Source organism: Scyliorhinus torazame, chromosome 5 (genome assembly GCF_047496885.1).
Source record: "Scyliorhinus torazame isolate Kashiwa2021f chromosome 5, sScyTor2.1, whole genome shotgun sequence".
NCBI lineage: Eukaryota > Metazoa > Chordata > Chondrichthyes > Carcharhiniformes > Scyliorhinidae > Scyliorhinus > Scyliorhinus torazame.
The window spans coordinates 318,524,304-318,544,185 of record NC_092711.1 but is presented as its reverse complement, the minus strand read 5'-3'; the positions used below and the strand labels follow the sequence as shown (position 1 = coordinate 318,544,185).

At 45.5% G+C, this 19,882-nt stretch overlaps 1 protein-coding gene across 9 annotated transcripts in view; it reads right to left on the bottom strand.

Moving 5' to 3' along the window:
- LOC140421308 (uncharacterized) overlaps window positions 1-19,882 on the bottom strand; it is an 834,768-nt gene that overhangs the window by 796,044 nt on the left and 18,842 nt on the right. For all 9 annotated transcript variants that reach the window (XM_072505936.1, XM_072505941.1, XM_072505940.1 and 6 more), the window contains exon 3: window positions 14,837-14,941. In XM_072505936.1, the coding sequence (XP_072362037.1) occupies window positions 14,837-14,941 (105 nt within the window). The remainder of the gene's footprint in view (window positions 1-14,836; window positions 14,942-19,882) is intronic.

The following is a 19,882-nucleotide window of genomic DNA, read 5'->3' as shown; positions in this document are numbered from 1 at the left end:
TATTAGTTTTAAATCACCAGGATTGATTTACGGTCTTTAGATTACAGAGAGAGACTCTAATAGACCTTCTGGCTGTGACTGCAGCTATCCAGCTCTGAAAACGAAACTAAAACACACCCTGCAGCAAACAGCCTAAAATGAAAGTAAAAAGGTGACAGGCAGCCCAGCTCCACCCACTCTCTGACATCACTGCAGTAATAAACACCCATTTCTTAAAGGTACTCTCATTACAGATATTTATATACATTCTCATTTATAAACACCCATTTCTTAAAGGTACTCTCACTACAGATATTTATATACATTCTCATTTGTAAACACCCATTTCTTAAAGGTACTCTCACATGACAGTTGTGCCGACCATTTATACTGATCTAAAATCAACCTAACCTAAACCCCTACAATTTACTGCTGTCCATGTGCCTGTCCAAGAGTCGCTTCAATGCCCCTAATGACTCTGACTCCACCACCTCTGCTGGCAGTGCATTCCACGCACCCACCACTCTCTGTGTAAAGAACCTACGTCTGACATCTCCCCTATGCCTTCCTCCAATGTTCATGAAATGTCGTTGGCAATCAGGATTAAGGGAAATGTTTAAGTAAATTACGTTTTATACGTATGTAAAGAGCAAGAGGGTAGCCAGAGAAAGGGTTGGTCCATTCAAGGATATTGGAGGGAACCTATGTATGGAACCAGAGGAAATGGGAGAGTTACAAAATGAATACTTTGCCTCAGTATTCACCAAAGGGAAGTACCCGGTGGATGAGGAGTATAGGGTAGAGTGCATGTAGATATTCTGAATCATGTTGGTATCAATAAAGAGGTGTTGGGCATCTTAAAAAGCATTAAAGTAGATAGGTCCGCAGGGACTGAAGGGATTTATCCCAGAATACTGAGGGAGGCAAGGGAGGAAATTGCTGGGGCTTCGACAGTAATCTTAGTATCCTTATTGGCTACAGGTGAGGTTCCAGTGGACTGGACAGTGGCCAATGTTGTTCCATTGTTTAAGAAGGGGAGCAGGGATAATCCAGGAAATTATCGGCCAGTGAGCTATACGTCAGTGGTAGGGAAATTATTGGAAAAGATTTTTAGAGATAGGATTTACTCACATTTGGAAACAAATGGACTGATTAGTGATGGACAGCATGGTTTTGTGAAGGGGATGTCATGCCTCACTAATTTGACCGAGTTTTTCGAGCAAGTGACAAAGATGATAGATGAGGGATAGGCAGTAGATGTTGTTTATATGGACTTCAGTAAAGCCTTTGACAAGGTGCCTCATGGTAGACTGGTACAAAAGGTGAAGTCTTTTGGGATCAGAGGAGAGCTGGCAAGTTGGAAACAAAACTGACTTGGGCACAGAAGACAAAGGGTAGCAGTAGAAGGGTGCTTTTCTGAATGGAAGGCTGTGACTAGCAGCGTCCCACATGGATCAGTTCTGGGGCCTTTGTTGTTCATGATGTACATAAATGATTTTGAATAAAATGTAGTTGGTCTGATCAGTAAGTTCGCAGACGACACAAAAATTGGTGGTGTTGCGGATAGTGAAGAAGGTTGTCAGAGGATACAGCAGGATATAAACTGGTTGGAGTCTTGGGCGGAAAATGGCAGTTTAATCCGGACAAGTCTGAGGTAATGCACTTTGGAAGGTCCAATGCATGTAGGAATTACACAATAAATGGTAGAACTCTTGCGAATACTGACAGGCAGAGAGATCTGGGCGTGCGTGTCCACCGATCACTGAAAGTGGCAACGCATGTGGATAAGGTGGCCAAGAAGGCATACGGCATGCTGGCCTTCATCAGTCGGGGCATTGAATATAAAAATTGGCAAGTCATGTTGCAGCTGGACAGGACCTTAGTTAGTCCTCATTTGGAATATTGTGTACAATTCTGGTCGCCGCACTGCCGGAAGGATGTGGATGATTTGGAGAGGGTACAGAAGTGGTTTACTAGGATGTTGCCTGGTATGGAGGGCATTAGCTATGAGGAGAGGTTAGCTAAACTTGGTCTGTTCTCACTGGAACAACGGGGGTTGAGAGGCGACCTGATAGAGGTCAACAAGATTATGAGTGGCATGGATAGAGTGGATAGTTAGATGCTCTTTCCTAGGGTAGGATAGATAAGTACTAGGGGACATAGGTTTAAAGTGTGTGGGGAAAAGTTTAGAACAGATGTATGAGGCAAGCTTTTTTCCACAGAGGGTGGTAAATATATGGAACACGATGCCTGGGCTGGTGGTGGGAGCAGGTACGATAGCGGCATTTAAGGGGCATCTAGACAAATATATGAATAGGGTGGGAATGGAAGGATATGGACTCCGTAAGAGCATATGGTTTTATTCAGGCAGGTACCATGATTGACGCAGGCTTGGAGGGCCGAAGGGCCTGTTCCTGAGCTCTACTGTTTTTTGTTCTTTGCTCTTTGTTCTTTGTGAATTACAATCACAGAACAGACCCCACAGTGGGTAGGACACTGGACCGAAACACCAGTACTTTAGTTTATTTTAAGATTGTGCAGAAAGAATGATTCGCTCCAGGAGTAATTGCATGAAAAACATAAGACTGTGGTATTTCGAAAACAAAACTTTATTATCAATAAAATATTAAACTTTTAACTTCACCCTGAAAAGAACAGCTTACAATTACCCCTTAACTCTCCTACTCAATTTCCCATTAAACAACAAGAAAAGAAACATACAGCTCTCAATACAGCTTTAGAATTAGTAGTACTTTCAGTACATAACAGATCCTGCTCTGGTTAGAAGCCCTTCAGACTCTGGCTGAATATCTTCAAATGACTTCTTCAACTGGGTTGTTTCAGCCTCTTTCCCGTCTTCAGACAAGCCTGCTCTGCTTTTAAAATATTATTACTCTTTATTTTAAACTCACTACTGGGGAAGAAAACTGCCTTCGCTTGTGGGCTAAAAAAAACAAGGATTGCCATATCAGACTTCCCTTCCAAAGCCTTTCTCCAAACCTCTGTCTCGCTAATGCTTTCAAAATGTCTATCTGCCCCCCTGGCTTCCCTGACCTCATCGCCCCAAACCAAAGAAGAAATGAACTTTCCAGGCTCTGAAAACACATTAACTCCCCAGGGACTTCCCCAGTCAAACCGCAGTGCATTAGCCCAGAGTGAAAAACACATTCCTTTGGCAATTTCACTTGCCGGCTGCTAAAACCACCCAGGCCCTGAAGAACATAAAAGAATTATTTTTAAAATAAACATGACTATGTAGCCAAACACATTCTAACCCCAGGCATTCAACCCTTAAATTGCCAAATAAATTTATAATCCAATTTTCCTAAAATCTTCCAATCGTCACATCTTCCCTCAGAAAAATGAACCAGCAATCTAAACAGATAGCACCATTTTTCTAGAACCTATCCTCATGTTAATCCATTTCATAAGATTATATACAACTTATACTCTATACTGTTATGGTCCAGGGTTTAGAGAACTCCAGAATGTATCATGGAATTCACCTGACCCACGACTTTCACTAGATTGTGGTATGGGGAGCACACAGCCCACTCTACAGGTGTGGGACAGCAGAAATGGAAAAGTATTTTTCTCAAGCAATACAATGTTTATTCTATGAACTCAAGTTAACCTTTTTAAAACATACAGTGAACATCTTAGCAACCATCAATTCAAATTCAACCCCCAAAGAATGCAACACTAAGTAATCCTTAATAACTTCCCAAACAATATCCAGAAGACAAAAGAAACACCTTTTAACAGAAGCACATCAGGTTTACATTCACTACTGAGAACATTTATAATTCTGAATTCACCAAATCATCAAGAGATAGTTTTTTCATGGCAGAGAGAACAGCAGTACACCTGCTTTGTCTGGCTTCAGCTCCAACACTGAAAACGAAACCAAAAAAACACAGACACACCCAAGCTTTTCTCAAAGTGAAACTAAAAAGCAGAGCCAGAGCTCAGCTCCACCCGCACTCTGACATCACTGCAGTAACATGAGCAGCTAACCATTTCTTAAAGCGACATTCTCATGACAATGCGATATATCATTTTACATTTTTAGACAAGCAAACATCAACAAGAATATAGCCCATTTTAGTCTTCTGACAGGTTACAGTCATGATAAAGCATCAGCAATGTCGGTCAGACACGTGCGTCAGTTTGTCCTGGCATTATCGAGCAGATTTGTGGTCTCTGTGATAGCTTCCAGCAATTTTTCCAGCTTGACGAAGGCTTCTCCTATTTAGTACAAGCTCTTCAGCCTCCAGATCCAGTATTCCATCGCTGAAGATGCTTCCCGTGAAATGATGAGACAGCTCCAGTCCTTCATCTGTCCCTCCTGACCAGCCACTGGTATCATCACCTCCGGTGTCACTACAATGACAGGTATTGGACTGCTCTTGGAGCTCCACAGTACCTGCATTTTCTGTCAATGAAACTTGTTGTCTTGTGATTAATTCCCTCGCTTGCTGAAGTTGTTGCTGTTCCTCATCTAGCTCCTGCAGGAAACTGCTGGTCTGCTGGAGTTCCTGTGCAGGTTGATGCTGGATCTCAGTTTTCTCACAAAACTCCCTTTTCAAGCCAGCTTTCTCTTCCATGTAACCAGTACTGATACCTTCTGCTTGAAGAGGCTCCAATGCCAGCTGTTCCCTAACCTTCAGCTCTTCATTAACTTAGTCAAGGAGTTCTGTTTGCCGTTTACGTAAATCAGCTATCTCCATTTGTGCCTGTGCTAACTTTAGTGGATTGAGCCTGTATGTTTAATGGGAACAGCATTTTCTATATCCACATCATGCATAATTACTTTCATACTTCCCACTTTATTCCCACATACAGCTCTATGTCACTGTAATTACTCTTTTAGGTCATTTCCTGCTGGAAGGTAAGTCAATAATTTATCCCAATTTTTGAATTCGCCCTCGTTATCCAATCTAATTTGAGGAATGCCAAATTCAGAATCATCTGGATTTATCTCTTCTCCCTGAGTTACAACAACTAACGCCTCCTCCTTCTTTCCGTCTCCATCAAAATACCTTTTGAGATATTTCACACATTTTTGAAATTTCAAACGCTGAAAAAATATAACAATATATATAATAATATAATCATCACATATTATAATAATATAAGTGGAATGTAATTGTTCCACACACACAATGTCTTTAAGTTCAATAACACCAAGCCAAACAAGAAAGTGCACTTAAGAATCCCGATCCCGGATGGGCCCCCAATTTATTACGATCCCACACCAGACAGCAACAATAGCTAGGATTCTGGACCAAAACCACAATATTTTAGCTTATTTTAACACTGTGCGGAAAGAACAATTCGCTCCAGGAGTGATTGCATGGAGAAATAATACTTTGCTATTTCTAAAACAAAACTTTATCAGAAACACAATTTAAACTCTTTAACTTCACACCTGAAAAAAACAGCTCACAATTACCCCTTAAACACTAACCCTTAAAAGGTTGCTGCATAAAATAAAGATGCATGGGATTAGGAGTAAAGAAGTAGCATGGATAGAGGATTGGTTAATTAATAGAAAGGAAAGAGTGGGGATTAATGAATGTTTCTGTGGTTGGCAATCAGTAGCTAGTGATGTCCCTCAGGGATCAGTGTTGGGCCCACAATTGTTCACAATTTACATAGATGATTTGGAGTTGGGGACCAAGTGCAATGTGTCCATGTTTGCAGACGACACTAAGATAAGTGGTAAAGCAAAAAGTGCAGAGGATACTGGAAGTCTGCAGAGGGATTTGGATAGGTTAAGTGAATGGGCTAGGGTCTGGCAGATGGAATACAATGTTGACAAATGTGAGGTTATCCATTTTGGTAGAAATAACAGCAAAAGGGATTATTATTTAAATGATAAAATATTAAAACATGCTGCTGTGCAGAGAGACCTGGGTGTGCTAGTGCATGAGTCGCATAAAGTTGGTTTACAGGTGCAACAGGTGATTAAGAAGTCAAATGGAGTGTTGTCCTCCATTGCTAGAGGGATGGAGTTTAAGACTAGGGAGGTTATGCTGCAATTGTATAAGGTGTTAGTGAGGCCACACCTGGAGAATTGTGTTCAGTTTTGGTCTCCTTACCTGAGAAAGGACGTACTGGCGCTGGAGGGTGTGCAGAGGAGATTCACTAGGTTAATTCCAGAGCTGAAGGGGTTGGATTATGAGGAGAGGTTGAGTAGCCTATGACTGTACTCGTTGGAATTTAGAAGGATGCAGGGGGATCTTATAGAAACATATAAAATTATGAAGGGAATAGATAGGATAGATGCGAGCAGGTTGTTTCCACTGGCGGGTGAAAGCAAAACTAGGGGGCATAGCCTCAAAATAAGGGGAAGTAGATTTAGGACTGAGTTTAGGAGGAACTTCTTCACCCAAAGGGTTGTGAATCTATGGAATTCCTTGCCCAGTGAAGCAGTTGAGGCTCCTTCATTAAATGTTTTTAAGATAAAGATAGTTTTTTGAAGAATAAAGGGATTGAGGGTTATGGTGTTTGGGCCGGAAAATGGAGCTGAGGCCACAAAAGATCAGCCATGATCTCATTGAATGGTGGAGCAGGCTCGAGGGGCCAGATGGCCTACTCCTGCTCCTAGTTCTTATGTTCTTATGTCCTCAATTTCCCACTAAATAACAAGAAAAGAAACATAGAGCTCTCAATCCAGCTTAAATATCAGCAGGGCATAAAGTAATACTTGCTGTACAAAACAGATTCTGGCTCTGGTTAGAACTCAGACTCAGGGTGGCATAGAGGCGCAGTGGTTAGCAATGCTGTCTCACAGTTCCGAGGAACCGGTTCCCATCCTAGTCCTGGGACAATGTCCATGTTGAGTTTATACATTCTCACCGTGTCTGCATGGGTCTCCCTCCCCCCCTCCCTCCCCCCCCCCCCCCCCCCCCACACACACACACACAACTCAAAGATGTGCCGGTTATATGGATAGGCCACGCTAAATTGCCCTTTAATTGCAAAAAAACAATTGGGCACTCAAAAAAAAAAAAATGTACCTTCAGACTCTGGCTGAATATCTTCAAATAGCTACTTCAATTGGGTTGATTCAGCCTCTTCCTTGTCTTCAGACAAGACTGCTCTGCTTTTAATAGATTATTACTCTTAATTTTAAACTCACTACTGGGAAAGACAACTGCTTTTAATTCTGGTCTACAAAATGAAAGGTTACCAGATCAGACATAACGTCCAAAGGCCTTTCTCCAAAACTCTCTCCCTAATGCTTTCAAAATGTCTCTCTAATGCTTTCAAAATGTCTCTCTCCCTTCCCTGGCTCCACCCAGCAAGACCCTCAACTCCCTAGTCCAAAAACATACAATAAACTTCCAGGGACTGAAAGCACATTAACTCCCCAAGGACTTCCCCAGTCAAACCACTATGCATTAGCCCAGACTGAAAAACACACTCATTCAATTTCCCCTGTTGGCTGCTAAAACCCACGCAGGCCCTGCAGAACGGAATTATTTTTTTTAAAGACCATCGCAGCCAAACAGGATTCTAACCCCAGGCTTTTAACCCTTAAATTGACCAAGATTGATAATCCAATTTTCCTAAAATCTTCCAATAGTCACATGTTTTCGAATCTTCTTGCTCAGAAGGTCAAAATACCATTTGTTTTCTTCACTGTTGCTGCACCAGCGCACATCCTCATAGGCGACAGGTGAAATTCCAGAGGACTGGAGAGTAGCCAATGTTGTTCCATTGCTTAAGAAGGGTAGCAGAGATAATCCAAGAAATTATAGGCCGGTGAGCCTCATGTCAGTGATGGGGAAATTATTGGAAAAGATTCGTAGAGACAGGATTTACTCACATTTGGAAACAAATGGACTTATTAGTGATGGACTGCATGGTTTTGTGAAGGGGACGGCGTGCCTCACTAATTTCGTCGGGTTTCTTCGAAGTGACAATGTTGACAGATGAGGAAAAGGCAGTCGATGTTGTTTATATGGACTTCAGGAAAGCCTTTGAAAGGTACCTCATGGCAGACTGGTACAAAAGGTGGAGTCACATGGGATCAGAGAAGAGCTGGCAAGTTGGAAACAAAACTGACTTGGGCACAGAAGACAGAGGGCAGCAGTAGAAGGGTGCTTTTCTGAATGGAAGGCTGTGACTAGCGGCATTCCACAGGGACCAGTTCTGGGGCCTTTGTTGTTCGTGGTGTCCATGAATGATTTGGAAGAAAATGTAGCTGGTCTGATTAGTAAGTTCGCAGATGACACAAGAATTGGTGGAGTTGCGGATAAACCAAGGGAGGTCAGTCTATTTTAGACTGAGCCGGGGGACGAGGCAGGGATGACTACACTCCCCACTGTTGTTTGCCTTGGCTATAGAGCCATTGGCGATGGCGTTGAGAGCGTCAAAGGACTGGAAGGGGCTAGTCCGGGGGGAGCGGAGCACAGGGTCTCGTTGTATGCGGACGACCTACTCCTGTATATTTCTGACCCGTTAGGGGGGGGATGAGAGAAATTATGCGGATCTGAGGGGAATTTGGCCGGTTCTCGGGGTATAAATTGAACATGGGTGAGAGTGACGTTTTTGTGATCCAGGCAAGGGGGCAGGAGGGGAGGCTGGGGGAGTTGACATTTAGTGTAGTGGGAGGGAGTTTTTGATACTTGGGAATTCAGGTGACATGGAGATGGGAGCAGTTACATAAATTAAATCTGGCCTGGTTAGTTGAGCAAATGAAGGAGGACATTCGGAGGTGGGACATGCTCCCGCTGCCTTTCACGGTGGCCAACGGCCATTCTCCGACCCGGCGGGGGGTCGGAGAATGACGCCCACGGTTTTAGTTTAGGCCGGTACCATGGTCGGCGCAGGCTTGGAGGGCCGAAGGGCCTGTTTCTGTGCTGTATTGTTCTTTGCTCTTTGCTTACCTCAAGTATCATAATGTTTAGATTAGCTATGGAAAGGGACAAGGAGATATCCGAATTAAGGGCAAACTTCAACTCGGGGAGAATGGATCTGTCCCAGATAAATGAGAATCAAAGATTTGTATCGGCTGAACAAGGGGCTACCTTTACAAGGAGATAGTTCAGGTGCAGTGGAGGGGGTAAAGATGAAGAAACAAAGCCAGAGTAACCTCGATGATGAAAGAGACAGACAGTAAAATGAAGCAGAAACCATGATGGATGACAGGTGGATGGAACAATTAAGAAAATTAGCCGGCACATGAAACGTTCAGTGGGGAAGTGAGAGAAGAAATAAGACCAAAAAAGGAAGAGACTGGTAGCTGATATAAAACCGAATCCAAACCTCTTCAATCGGTAAATAAGCAGCAAAGAGGAGGAGGACTAATGGGGCTGATTAAGAATCAAAAACAAGGTCAGCAAGGTGGCGCAGTGGTTAGCACTGCTGCCTCACGGTGCCGAGGTCCCAGGTTCGATCCCGGCTCTGGGTCACTGTCCGTGTGGAGTTTGCATATTCTCCCCGTGTCTGTGTGTGTCTCTCTGTGTGTGTCTCACCCCCACAACCCAAAGATGTGCAGGATAGGTGGATTGGCCACGCTAAATTGCCCCTTAATTAGGAAAAAATGAATTGGGTACTCTAAAGTTTGAAAAAAAAAGAATCAAAAACAAAATCTACCCATAGAGGCAAAGGGTAATGTTGTTCAACTCAAAGGAAATAGTTGTTTTTTTTGCGCTAAAACTGATAACGATGGTATTAGAATGGCTGACCTTTATTCAAATTGATAAGTCTGGATGCAATGTAACTGAGGGTGTTGAGGGAATTAACGGCAGGACTCCCCAACTCCTCCCGTGAGCCGGATCTTCCCATCCCGCTGACGTTGACTCCACCCCCTGCCTCCCCCGCAGCAGGTTCCCTTGGTCAGATTCAGCAAGCCCTGCAATTTGCCATTGACATCAGCGGGACCGAACAATCTCACAGCTTCCCGCCTCTGTGGCTGGAAAACTTGCTCGAACGGGTGGAAATGGCTGTGCCTCTGGCCATAGCCTTCCAGCCCTCCTCACATTCAGTGGTGGTGCTGGAAGGCTGAAGAATTGAAAATGTTACAACCACATTCAAAGAATGGTGTTAGGACAAATACAGCAATTGGAGGACAGCCAATTGAACTTTGGCATTGGGAAGCTTTTATAAATAATAATCTGGAGAAACAATTACATAATATGGACCTTTATGGATTAATTAAGGTAATTCAACACAAATCCGTTCAGCTGGTAAAACAGATTGAGAAAGTAGTGAAATGGCATAGGAGATCCTGGCCGAGGCTCTCCGTTTCCCGTGCCGATTTCGTAATTGGTGATCGGGCGGAGAATCCATTTTTACGATGGAATCAAGGCCGGCGCCTGTTTTACGCAGGTTTTGCATGCTCCGCCCCCTCTGAAATGGCATCATCATGGTTTGGGACGGCCTCCGAACGTCACCTGAAGGGCCTCCCCCCGATGCTCCACCCCGATGGGCCGAATTCTCGACGGCGCGGTTGACATGTGGTCCGCAGCAGTGCGGGTACCCGGCATGGTGGCTGTGGACTGTGCCCAGCGCTGCCACAGTCAGGCGGGTGCAGTGCTTCTGGCCGGGGGGGGGGGGCTTAGGCGACGGCTGGGGGTACTGGTGGATGGGTTGTCAGTGGGTGCCGAGGGGGTGTCCAGGGAGGCAGTATCTGGCAGGTCGGGTCCGCGTATGGCCGGCGCCGTGTTGTATGGCGCGACTGCTGCAGGTCGTCAACTTGCGCATGGGTGGCCATGGACCCAGCAATTCTCTGGCTGTTTATTTCGTGGAGGCTAGGCGTTTTACGTGGTGCGACTGCTAACTCCACACGGATCGCAGCATCGGTGAGGGGGTGCCACCGATTTATTCCACATAAAACACCACGGTTCCTCCACACTTAGCCTCAGAATCATGGCGCAATGTTCTTCATTAATAGAGGATAGAGTAGAAAAGCAAGGAAGTAATCCCGGCCCTGGGTCACTGTCCTTGTGGGGTTTGCACATTCTCCCCGTGTCTGCATCGGTGTAGCGCACAAAGACTCCATGAGACGAATAGAGTGAAGTCGATGAGGCTTTATTAAGCGTGTCTGTTCCCCAGCAGCTCGATAGTAAACTGGCCTGCGGGGGAAGACACCGGCTTCTTATACTTCGCCTTCAGGGCGGAGCTTGAGGTCAACGGCCAACCAGGACCCGGGATCTGTCAGCCAATGACATTAGGGCTTCCAGTCCCACATGACCCCCAATACATACTACCACAATCGGTTTCACCCCTACAACTCAAAGATGTGCAGGTTAGGTGGATTGGTCACGCTAAATTGCCCCTTAATTGGAAAAAATAAATAATTGGGTACTCTTTAAAAAAAAAGTTTTTTTTAATGAACCTTTACAGGGGGAAAACATCATGTCCAATTCTGGGGACCACACTGTAGGAAAGATGTGGAGGCATTAGAGGTGATGCAGAAAACAATTAGAAGAATATTTCCAGGGAGGAGTTTTTGGGGGTCATTCGGGAGGCACAACAGAAATTCATCCCAAGAAGGAGGGAAAATGCTAACGGGAGGATGTGGCTGATGAGGGAAGTCAAGGACAGATTAAAAGCAAAAGAAAAAGCATACAAGGTGGCGAGGATTAGTGGGAAGCCAGAGGACTGGGAAGGGTTTAAAAGCAAGAAGAGGACAACTAAAAAAGCAATAATGGGGGAGAAGATGACATATGAGCTAGTATGCTAGCTAGTAATATAAAGGAAGATAGCAAGAGTGTTTTTCAATATATAAAAGGAGAGAAGGCTCTCTCTTACCTTTTATATATTGAAAAAAGCTCTTGAGTGTATTTTAGACAGAGATCTAGGCTCTTGATTAATAAGGGGATCAGGGGTTATGGGAAGAAGGCAGGAGAATGGGGATGAGAAAAATATCAGCCTTGATTGAATGGCGGAGCAGACTCGATGGGCCGAATGGTCTAATTCTACTCCAATGTCTTATGGATGAGGGCCTTCAGTAACATGGCTAGGCTGGGAATGTCCTGCTCGGAGAACAGAGGATTAGAGGAGATATAATAGAGGTGTTCAAAATAATCAGGAGTCTCGACAGAGTAGATTGAAAAAGGTTGTTTGCATTGGTCACGGAGTTGAGAATTAGAGGAAATTAATTTAAAGTGACAAAGGCAGCACGTGGGAAGACTTTAGTTTCCACATCCTGTGCTTGGAGTCTGAAATACATTGCCTGAGAGTATGGTGGAGGTAGATTCTAGCATAGTTTTCCAAAGGAAATTGGAGAAGCCTCTGAATGGGGAAGAAAGTTACAAGGCTACGGGGAAAGGGCAATCAATTGGGTCACGTTTTCAAGCGATGGCCCAGACAATGTGGGAGCAATGGCTTCTTTTCGACCCGTGGCATTCCAGATTTTGTTCAAATAACAAAAGACAAATTTAAAAAGTCCATTCAATCTTTGTACATTTACATTTTCAACAGTTTTCATCTTGGTTCCTATTTCCACCCAAGAATGCAAAAGAAACATGGGGTGGTGGGGCGGCACAGTGGTTATCACTGCTGCCTCACAGTGCCAGAGACCCGCGTTCAATTCTGACCTGGGGGTGAGTGTCTGTGTGGAGTTTGCACGTTCTCCCTGTGTCTGCGTGGGTTTCCTACGGGTGCTCCGGTTTCCTCCCACCGACCAAAGTGCAGGTTACGTCGATTGGCCAGGCTAAATTGCCCCTAGGCGGGGTTATGGGGGGGGGGGATTGGGCCTGAGAAGGGTGCTTTTTCAGAGGGTCGGTGCAGATTCCACTGGCCGAATAGCCTCCTTCTGCACTGTAGGGATTCTACGATTTGTATCAATTTATCTCACGGTCAATCCTTCCAATTCAAAGTGTCCAGCCACTTGGTCAGAGTAAATGGAGCAATGTGTGATAAAGTTCAAAACAGTGATTTTCCTGGAGAATCTGCTTACGGTTAGCAACTCTTTCGCTGCAAGTTATATTTACATTAACAAGATCTTCAATTCACAATTATTACGATCCCAGACCGGACCCCAACAGTGGCTAGGGTACTGGACCGAAACCCCAGTATTTTAGTTGACTGTGTGGAAAAAATGATTCACTCCAGGAGTGATTGCACAAAGAAATAGGGATTTGGTATTTTTAAAACAGAATTTTATTAGGAATACAATATTAAATGTTTTAACTTCACACCTGCAAAGGACAGCTTACAATTACCTCTTAAACACGACCACTCAATTTCCCATTAAATACAGCTCTCAATCCACCTTCAAATCAGCATGCATAGAGTAATGCTTGCTTTCCAGAACAGATATGGCTTATGTTACAACCCCTTCAGGCTCTGGCTGAATATCTTCAAAGCAAACTGGGTCACCTGGCATGTTCCAGCTTTTTCCTTATCCTGAGACAAGACTGCTCAGCTTTAAATCTTATTACTCCTTTTCTAACTATCCTGCTGTGGGGGAATTGTGGATTCAGTGTCAAACAGATCAGACTTCAACTCCTCTCCAAAGCGTTTTCAAAATGTCTCTGCATCCCTGAACTCCACCCAGCAATGACATCATCTCCCCAAGCTGCAAAAGAACTTAACCCTCCAGACTGAACTCCCCGGGGACTGTCCCCAGTCAAAGCACAGTGCATTAGTCCAGACTGAAAACCATGGGCAGGATTCTCTGACCCCCCCGCCGGGCCGGGGAATCACCGGGGAGGCGGCGTGAATCCCAGCCCGACGCCGGCTGCCGAAATCGCCAGCGCCGTTGTTTTGGCGGGGGCGGGTTAGCAACGGCCCCCCCAGCGATTCTCCGCTCCGCGATGGGCCGAGTGGCCGCCCGTTCTCGGCCAGTCCCGCCGGCGTAAATTATACAAGGTTCTTACCGGCGGGTCCTGGCTCTGCGGGCAGTCTGCGGAGTCCTCGGGGGAGGTGGGGAGCGGAGGCATCTGGCCCCGGAGGGGGCACCCACGGTGGCCTGGCCCGCGATTGGGGCCCACCGATCTGTGGGCAGGCCTGTGGGTGCCGTGGGGGCACTCTTTCCCTCTGCGCAGCCGCTGTAAAGCTCCGCCATGGCTGGCGCGGAGAAGAAACCCCCTGCGCATGCGCAGGAATCACACCAGCGGTTCTGGGAACATGCTGGCGCTGCTGCGGATGTGGCAACTCGCGCTGGCTGGCGGAGGCCCTTCGGCGCCGGTTGGCGTGGCGCCAACCACTCCAGCGTCGGCCTAGCCCCTGAAGGTGCGGAGGATTCCACACCTTCCGGGCGGCCCGACGCCAGAGTGGTTCACGCCACTCTTTGGCGCCAGGACAGCCCACCCGCCGGATACCAGAGAATCCCACCCCACATTCCTCTGGTCAATTTAATCTTCTGGCTCCTAAACGCTCCCAGGCCCTGAGAGACAAAATCCTTTTTAAAAACACGGCCACTGCAGTCGAACGCACTATAACCCCAGTCTTTTAAACATTACATTGCCCCAATATTTGGAAGCTAATATTCCTAAAATTCTCCATTCATCACACAATGCCATACACATGCCAGCAACTTCAGAAAGAATCCCAGAGGTTGACAGCTGATGGGGCCTTTCCTGTCATGTTAACCTTGCGGTGCATTAAGTGCCACATCCCAGATCCCATGGGGAAATTCAGTCATGTTTGAACCAATATAAATAATTAAAACATGTAACACCAATATTTGTGTGCATGCAACCATGTTGAATCTATTGAAGGCCCCAATTTGGAGGCAGCTTTTTAGCTCTAACTTATCCTTTATTTTAAACAGGTAGTTTTTGTTAAATAAGCTTTTCTAAAAATGATTCCTTTGTGGAGGGCTGTCTTCATTTAAAGACTGTGGAAGCATTTTCTGAGCAAGAAATCAATTTCATCTTAAAATTGTACTTACGACACTTGTCCTGTAAGCTGCTTATGATTTCTTGTAGTTTCTCTATTGTATCATTCCTTTTTTTTAGGACACTATATACTGTGACGCCCCAATGATGTTCTTCATCTACACAAGAAAGAGTCACATGTCAAGATTGCTCTAAAATATCCCAGATAATTGACATTAATGCCGAGGAATGCTGAGTCTGTAAAGACACATTTGGAATACTGTGGCCAATTCTAGTCTGTTCGGCCACATTTGGAATACTGTGTCCAATTTTGGTCACCGCGCTACCAGAAGGATGTGGAGGCTTTGGAGCGAGTACAGAAAAGGTTTATCAGGATGTTGCCTGGTATGGAGGGTATAGAGGGTATGAGGAGAGATTGAATAAACTGGGATTGTTCTCCCGAGAGAGACGGAGGCTGAGGGAAGTTTATAAAATTATTCGGGGTATAGATAGGGTGAACAGCTGGAGGCTTTTTCCCAGGGTGAAAATGACAATTACAAGGGGGCACAAGTTCAAGGTGAGGGGGGAAAAGTTCAGTGGAGATGTGCAGGGGAAGTTTTTTTTACACAGAGGGTGGTGGTGGCCTGAAATGCACACTAGGTGAGTTTTCCTTCCACCTGGCATTCTTACCAAATAATTCACCTCACTCAATTTCCTTGCAATCTGATAAAGTCCACAAAACCTTGCTTTTAAAGGTTCACCTACCACTGGTAACAATAGTAAAACTTTATCTCCACTGGCAAAGCTTTGCACAGGTGAAGGAGACACATCCTGAGTGAGTGAGACACATCCAGAGTGGGAATTGGAACTTGGTGCAGTGAGGTAATCAGGAAAGGTAAGTGGTAAACCTAATTTTACTGTTTTTCAGTTAAAAGTGCAGTGTGTAGCTTAGTGTCTGTTTGGCTGAAGCTGCCCCCACCCTAATTACTGAGAGGCAGTTATCTGTCAGTCACCTGAAGCCTGCTTAGTGGCACAAGGGTGCACATTATGAAGGGAATCGATAGGATAGATGTGGGCAGGTTGTTTCCACTGGCGGGTGAAAGCAGAACTAGGGGGCATAGCCTCAAAATAAGGGGAAGTAGATTTAGGACTGAGTTTAGGAGGAACTTCTTCACCCAAAGGGTTGTGAATCTATGGAATTCCTTGCCCAGTGAAGCAGTTGAGGCTCCTTCATTAAATGTTTTTAAGATAAAGATAGATAGTTTTTTGAAGAATAAAGGGATTAAGGGTTATGATGTTCGGGCCGGAAAGTGGAGCTGAATCCACAAACGATCAGCCATGATCTCATTGAATGGCGGAGCAGGCTCGAGGGGCCAGATGGCCGACTCCTGCTCCTAATTCTTATGTTCTTATGTTCATTCTGTTTGAAGCTTGAGTAGTGTGAGTCACCCTGGTTAGCTGAGTTCTGTATAAAAGACAGACAGAAAGCGGACTCAGTAAGCTTTGCGCAGGTGAAAGAGACATATCCTGAGTGACTGAGACACATCCAGAGTGGGAATTGGAACTTGGTGCAGTGAGGTAATTTGGTGCAGAGTGGGAGAAGGTGCTTTTTCCCTACCGTTTTGTTCTCTTTCTTCTGGCCTGTAACTGTTAATCTGCAGGGAGAGAACCCGAGAGCAACCTGGGAAGGTAAGTTATTTTTATTTTTATTATCTTTGCAAATTGTGTGTGGGGGGGGAGAAACTGTAAGTGACATCACTAAAAAGCTGTGGCCTGATTGGCTGGTTGGGCATCTGTTAAATTTGAAAAAATAATAATATTGCAAAAAAAATCGAATTGATTAACTAGATAGTGGAGTAACTAAACCTGAGGGCAGAAATCGGTATTGAGCATTTAATTTTACAGTAAAAATCATCTAGCGTCAGGGCCACATAGTTAATTTGAACAATAATTCAAGTGTTTATTTTAAATTAATTAATTAGTGCTTAAATGTCACTCAGCGGGGTGCAGTGCTCAAACTGTGAGATGTGGCAGATCTGTGACGCTTCCAGCGTTCCGGTCGACTACATCTGCAGCAAGTGTAACCAATGGCAGCTCCTCACAGACCGCGTGGTTCAGTTGGAACAGCAATTGGATGCACTTAGCAGCATGCAGGTGGCGGAAAGCGTCATAGATAGGAGTTATAGAGATGTGATCACACCCAAGGTGCAGGCAGAGAAATGGGTGACCACCAGAAGGGACAGGCAGTCAGTGCAGGAATCCCCTGTGGTTGTCCCCCTCTCGAACAGGTATACCCCTTTGGATACTGTTGGGGGGAATAGCCTATCAGGGGAAAACACCAGCAGCCAGAGCAGTGGCACCACGGCTGGCTCTGATGTTCAGCAATGAGGGTTAAACCGCAGAAGAGCAACAGTCATAGGGGGCTCTATAGACAGGGGCACAGATAGGCACTTCTGGGGACGTGAAAGAAACTCCAGGATGGTATGTTGCCTCCCTGGTGCCAGGGTCCAGGATGTCTCCGAATGGGTAGCGTGCATCCTATAGGGGGAGGGCAAACAGGCAGAGGTCATTGTACATATTGGTCCTAACGACATAGGCAGGAAGCGGCATGAGGTCCTGCAGCAGGAGTTCAGGGAGCTAGGCAGAAAGTTAAAAGGCCGGACCTCTAGGGTTATAATCTCAGGATTACTCCCTGTGCCACGTGCCAGTGGGGCTAGAGATAGGAAGATAGAGCAGCTAAACACATGGCTAAACAGCTGGTGTAGGAGGGAGGGTTTCCATTATCTGGACCACAGGGAGCTCTTCCGGGGCAGGTATGACCTGTATAAGAAGGACGGGTTGCATCTAAACTGGAGAGGCATAAATATCCTGGCCGTGAGGTTTGCTCGTGTCACACGGGAGAGTTTAAACTAGTATGGCAGGGGGATGGGTACCGGAGCAATAGGTCAGAAGGTGAAAAAATTGAAGAAGAACTAGGGAATAGGGCCAGTATGGCTCTGAGGAAGAGGAGACAGGGAGATGTTGCTGAAAACAGCGAGACTGGTGGCCTGAAGTGCATATGTTTTAATGCAAGTGTAACAGGTAAGGCAGATGAACTTAGAGCTTGGATCAGTACTTGGAGCTATGATGTTGTTGCCATTACAGAGACCTGGTTGAGGGAAGGACAGGATTGGCAGCTAAACGTTCCAGGATTTAGATGTTTCAGGCGGGAAAGAGGGGGATGTAAAAGGGGTGGAAGAGTTGCGCTACTGGTTGGGGAGAATATCACAGCTGTACTGTGGGAGGACACCTCAGAGGGCAGCGAGGCTATATGGGTAGAGATCAGGAATAAGAAGGGTGCAGTCACAATGTTGGGGGTTTACTACAGGCCACCCAACAGCCAGCGGTGTAGTGATATGCATCACTGTATGTACACAAGGGGTTAATGTAAATACACTACAACTAAGTAACCACTAGAGGGAGCACCAGAGATGCATATACACATAGACAAACAGGAAGTCAAGGCTCTCTTCACAGGAACGGCAGCTGGTGAGCAGGACACAGACAGGCAACTCAGATGTAACGTAGTATAAGCGCTGGAGAGAGAACTCACAATAAAGCATCTACTTCAACTGTAAGACTACGAGCTTTATTCAGACACAAGGAATAATACAAGTGGGAGATAGTGGAGCAGATGGGTAGACAGATTTTGGAAAGGAGTAAAAGCAACAGGGTTGTTGTGATGGGAGACTTTAACTTCCCCAATATTGACTGGGACTCACTTAGTGCCAGGGGCTTGGACGGGGCAGAGTTTGTAAGAAGAATCCAGGAGGGCTTCTTAAAACAATATGTAGATAGTCCAACTAGGGAAGGGGCTATACTGGACCTGGTATTGGGGAATGAACCCAGCCAGATGGTAGAAGTTTCAGTAGGGGAGCATTTTGGGAACAGTGACCACAATTCAGTAAGTTTTAAAGTGCTGGTGGACAAGGCTAAGAGTGGTCCTAGGGTGAATGTGCTAAATTGGGGGAAGGCTAATTATAACAATATTAGGCAGGAACTGAAGAACCTGGATTGGGGGCGAATGTTTGAGGGTAAATCAACATCAGACATGTGAGAGGCTTTCAAATGTCAGTTGAAAGGAATTCAGGACCGGCATGTTCCTGTGCGGAAGAAGGATAAATACGGCAAATTTCTGGAACGTTGGATAACGAGAGATATTGTAGACCTCATCAAAAAGGAAAAGGAGGCATTTGTCAGGGCTAGAAGGCTGGGAACAGACGAAGCCTGTGTGGAATATAAGGAAAGTAGGAAGGAACTTAAGCAAGGAGTCAGGAGGGCTAAAAGGGGTCACAAAAAGTCATTGGCCAATAGGGTTAAGAAAAATCCCAAGGCCTTTTATACGTACATGAAAAGCAAGAGGGTAGCCAGGGAAAGGGTTGGCCCACTGAAGGACAGATGAGGGAATCTATGTGTGGAGCCAGAGGAAATGGGTGAGGTACTAAATGAACACTTTGAATCAGTGTTCACCAAAGAGAAGGAATTGGTGGATGTTGAGTCTGAAGAAGGGTTTGTAGATAGCCTGGGTCACATTGAGATCCAAAAAGACGAAGTGTTGGGTGTCTTAAAAAATATTAAGGTAGATAAGTCCCCAGGGCCTGATGGGATCTACCCCAGATTACTGAAGGAGGCTGGAGAGGAAATTGCTGAGGCCTTGACAGAAATCTTTGGATCCTCACTGTCTTCAGGTGATGTCCCGGAGGACTGGAGAATAGCCAATGTTGTTCCTTTGTTCAAGAAGGGTAGCAAGGATAATCCAGGGAACTACAGGTCAGTGAGCCTTACGTCAGTGGTAGGGAAATTACTGGAGAGAATTCTTCGAGACAGTATCTATTCCCATTTGGAAGCAAATGGACATATTAGCGAGAGGCAGCACGGTTCTGTGGCGGGGAGGTCGTGTCTCACTAACTTGATAGAGGTTTTCAAGGAGGTCACAAAGATGATTGATGCAGGTAGGGCAGTGGATGTTGTCTATATGGACTTCAGTAAGGCGGTTGACAAGGTCCCTCATGGCAGACTGGTACAAAAGGTGAAGTCACATGGGATCAGGGGTGAGCTGGCAAGGTGGATACAGAACTGGC